This window comes from Nuphar pumila, chromosome 7 (genome assembly GCF_984573655.1).
Source record: "Nuphar pumila chromosome 7, dmNupPumi1.hap1.1, whole genome shotgun sequence".
Lineage (NCBI taxonomy): Eukaryota > Viridiplantae > Streptophyta > Magnoliopsida > Nymphaeales > Nymphaeaceae > Nuphar > Nuphar pumila.
Window position 1 is genome coordinate 17,900,369 of NC_143255.1, and position 4,411 is coordinate 17,904,779.

The 4,411-nt window shown below is 42.2% G+C and overlaps 1 protein-coding gene across 1 annotated transcript; it reads left to right on the forward strand.

Moving 5' to 3' along the window:
• The first annotated feature begins 506 nt into the window (after window positions 1–506).
• On the forward strand, window positions 507–3,375 carry LOC149831348 (FCS-Like Zinc finger 17-like). Its single transcript, XM_090012037.1, has 2 exons — window positions 507–916; window positions 3,048–3,375. Exons 1-2 carry the CDS (start codon window positions 597–599, stop codon window positions 3,214–3,216), a joined length of 489 nt encoding a protein of 162 aa, XP_089868163.1. The 5' UTR covers window positions 507–596; the 3' UTR covers window positions 3,217–3,375.
• Window positions 3,376–4,411: the final 1,036 nt, after the last annotated feature.

The following is a 4,411-nucleotide window of genomic DNA, read 5'->3' on the forward strand; positions in this document are numbered from 1 at the left end:
ACTCATTGGCTTGCACAGAGGAGTGACACCTCCATGGGAATCGAACCTTGACTGCCCGTTTAGCAGTCAATGCCCCACCCCACCATGCCAACCCTCCTTGGGGCTAACCCAAATAGCTTAATCCTGAAAAAAAACTAATGCTAATAAAAGCATGGAATCCAAACCCAGTCCGACGGATCTTCAAAAATGAGGCCCTGATGTAAAAAAAAATCGACTTTTCAAACCGATTTTTTTTTTTTAAAAAAAGGAAAGAAAAAGTAAATATGCCCTTAAACCTGCTTAACCAATAAGTAATCAAAGAGACATGACCCCTGATATTAGCAAAAAGGACGAGGGTGAAACCGTCCATCCACCATAAACCCAATCACATAGACTAAAACAACAAACCAAAGGATTAAAAAATGAAAAAAGAAAATCAAAGAGATATTTCTCGTTTCTCTTTTTCCACACACGTCCTCTTCTTATACATAACGTCACCCGACTTCCCCAATAACTCTCTCTCCCCGTCTTCTTCCTCCTACCTCTTTGTGTGTCGTGGAGAAGCACTGACTTTACTCCCTCTGAGAGTTTAATTCTCTTCGTTGGTGGGGAGGAGTATGCTTCAGAGGAGCAGGAGCACCATGAGGCTCCACTCCGCCGAGCCCGCCGGACCGAGTCCAGCGAGGACGCATCCCAGAGCGAGGAGTTCCGGGGAGGGGAACCCGGTCGGCCTGAAGATCGTCATAGATCTAGGCTCCAGCCATGAGACCAACGTGGTTAGCAAGTCGACCCTGCGTTCGCCGCCTCCGAATCCGGTCGCCGGAGGCGACGGCATCGACCAGGGGTTCGTGTCGTGCTTCCCGGAATTGAGCTTCCTCAAGGCGTGCTTTCTGTGCAAGAAGAGATTGACCCTCGAGATGGATGTCTACATGTACAGGTGAGAGATGCCTCTCTTTTTCTCTCTCTTTTCTTGTCATTTTTGTTAATAAAAAGGTGTTATTTCGTTTTTTGTGTTTAAGAAATGTGTAATAGATCGCAAAACATGTGAAAAATGAAGGAAGTAGGAAGTAACATAAAAAAATGGATAAAAGCATGTTTTTTTCACTTAAATTCATCTTTCAACCATTTTACTCAAAAATATGTATTTAAGATTTATAATAAAAAGAGGGTTTTTAAAAATTACATAGAACGTTGAAATTATATCTCACATACAAAAAAAGGGTTCGATTCATATTGAGGAAAGAAGGCTTTTCTTCCATAAAAGAAAGGAAAGAAGGGTTTGATGCACAAGGCTAGCCTAGGAGTTTTACTCTTCTGAGGTGATGATTGTAGGTATCGCAAAGCTGAGCCAGTGCAACCAAGTCTTTGATCCCAGAAGCTATTTCTTCAAGTAATAAATCAAGAAAAAGAAAAAGAAAAGTATGTTTATTACTGACAGTGAGTTCATCAATGAATGATTCGATCTATTTTTTCATTTTTTAATTGACTAAATGTTGAAGAATGAAATACGCACTTTCCTCAACCCAAGGGTTTTGGTGCAGTGGAAGGAGCCTTGACCACTAGACGGGTGGTCAGTGTTCCATTGTCATAAGTGTCTTATCCCTTGCATAGGGCAAAGGATAAACCCTTACTCAGTCGAAGCCAGACAACTCTCTAAGGAGAAGGGGTGTGTCAAAGGTTTACACCATCAGGAAAGCAACTGTAAGTACAGCAGAGTTAGCCAGAATGACCAGGTCTTTGATCTCGAAAGTGGATTATTGGGTAACAATGAAACCCTCTTTTTAAGCTTTCAACAGGCAAACATGGGGAAGATTGAATGAGATAGCTAGATGATTTGATCGCACAATCATAACCAAGGGGACTTCATTTCAGCTGGGTTCATATAGACTCGTTAACTAGTAAGAAATATGTTTTGCATATATTTGTCATAGACTTGCAACCCATAACAATGGAGTTCAAATCTTATTGCTCACAACTTTGAGACAATGTATTTATTTTATACGTGAGCCAATTTAAGTTTGGTTTAGTAGGTTGACTTTGAGCTTGACTGAACTCGTGCCACAAGAAAGAGCTGAGCTTGAACACCTTTGTTAGATTCATTCTCCTCCTTTACAATCCTTAGAGTCACAAGCCATATCATGATGGTCAATCACATGGTACGTTGGTAGCATTGCATTAGGGTTGCAAACGGATCAGTTATGGTCCGATATCTGAATTTCGGATTTGGATCATTTTAGTAAAATCCAAATGTACATTAAAATCAGATTCCAATATATTCATTCAGATTGCTTTCGAAAACGGGTTATATTCAAATTGGAATGTTAAAAGTCAAATCTGAAACAAAATCTGATCCGGTTGCAATTTTTACATTTAAGTAGCTTGTTTTTTGTTTTATTTTTAATATCCAGTATCACCACATACATTTCGGGTCCTGATTCAACCTTACCTCATCGAATCTGACTTGGATGTGGATCTAAATCTGGATCTAACAAGATCCGACCCGTTTGAACCCCTGCCACCGGGCCGAGCTCGGGCTGCACTTTGTGGCCCAGACCCAAATAAAATTGGGCCCGGCCCGATTAGATAATTGAACCTGAATCGAGTTGGGCCCATGTGCAAAATGCAGAGGGGCCGACAAGCCCGACCCATTAGCTGGGTTCGGCTTAAAGGGCCCGGTCCATTCAGAGCCTGATTGTAACTGGGTTAGGCCAGTTTCAGGCCTCAATATGGGTGGGACTTATTGCCACCAAAATGGCGTGTCCCTGTTACCAAGTAGTCACCGAACCCTAATCCAGATCCTATCACTTTACTTCGAACAAGCTTGTTTCTGAAAAGAAAAACAGAAAAACAAAAAAAAAACGAAACTGTAATTGGATGTCAATTTGAATATGTTTCCCTTAGAACTGACCCATATCTACATATCGCATCAAGTTAAAGGTTGTAGATATGGACACTGTGTCCTTGTCATCCCCTGTCCGCGAATCAAACGCCTGCTAATGGACACTGTCCGTCGTTTTATCTTTGTTCATTATGGGCCTTTTCGGTAATCTGGCTGTCCTCCCTCGCAGGGGCGACCGGGGTTTCTGCAGCGAGGAGTGCCGCTGCCGTCATATCTTCCTTGATGAACGGCAGGAGAGGTGCGCAGCCCTGCTGGACCGGGTGGCCCCAGTCTGCGGGTCTGGCCGGAGGAAGAAGAGCGGGACCGGCAGAGAAAGAGGGATTCCGGCTGCCGTCTGAAGGCGCTCCGTTGCCGGAAGTACCGTACAAGCGGAAAGACGAACACGTACACTGGATCTTCATCAAATGACAAGAGATACTGCTCGTGCCTTGTTGGCATTAAGAAGTAATTGTTAAGGGTATTTTAGTAATATGTAAAGTCAAAAGGAAATTGTATAAGGGTATTTCAGTAATATAGTAAGTCAAATCCTCCAAGTTGCGGAAATTATTCGGCCTGCGAATATATCGTGAGATATTTCTTTTGAACTTTTCTCACATTTTCTAACCCAGAAAGTTTAGCGAAAAAAATAAATTTTTTTATTCAAAACAATAAATAACTTTATCTTTACAAAAAATGTCGTCATACCTTGAACATTTAAAACAGCATATAAGATATCGTTATTTTCATGATATTTCGGAAAACACCATTTCTCACATTGTGGAGCTAGGTGGGGCCGTTGCCTCATTAAGCCATTGATTTCTAGTGGACCATGAGCGGTCGATTTCAGGTCTAAGTGGACCAGGGCTCATTTTTATCTTGATTGGAGCCTAAGCCGTCAGCAAGTTAGCCCTAAGCGGTGTCAACGGGTTTGGTTTGGTTTGGTTTGGTTTTGACTCAGGTATAACCAGACTTAGACCCATGGTATCGGTTATGGACCTGTGTCTAATCGGGTCCACTATAAGAAAAAACCACACCCGGGGGATAAGAACTACATGAACCTGACCCAGACCATTTGTATCATTTTTACATTGAAAAATTCTTAATCGGAACTCGGGTTGGGTCTGGGTCTAGTATAAAATTTCACAAACTATACCCGTGGGTCCATGTAATAATAGGATCTTTGGGTCCAGATCCGGGTCTTAATCGGATCTTCTTACTTATCACCATACCCGGACCTATATTAATCATCATATTCAGTCATACAAGAAGTCTCCTTTCATAACTTGTAAATTGAAAGTTGTGGACTTGGGGGCGTTTTCTGCTCCTTAGGGTTTCCCATTGTGCCATTGTTCAAGCAATCTTTTTGGTGAAGAGATGAAGAAAAAGCTCTCTCTCTCTCTCTCTCTTTTCACAGCTGCAAGCGATAGCTGTTGATATGGATTCTACGATTTCAGCTATTTCTGCGATTATTGGGGACTCTCTCTGCAACTCTGGTGGAGCAGATTGCGAGCAATTGGGCATTTTCGATGGTCACTTGAGGTCGTCTGTCAGTGC

Bases quoted from the DNA above. Each gene is read 5' to 3' on its own strand.
- LOC149831348 (XM_090012037.1), top strand. From the start codon at position 597: ATGCTTCAGAGGAGCAGGAGCACCATGAGGCTCCACTCCGCCGAGCCC. The intron at 917-3,047 runs GTGAGAGATGCC...CCTCCCTCGCAG, and splicing joins ATGGATGTCTACATGTACAG to GGGCGACCGGGGTTTCTGCA.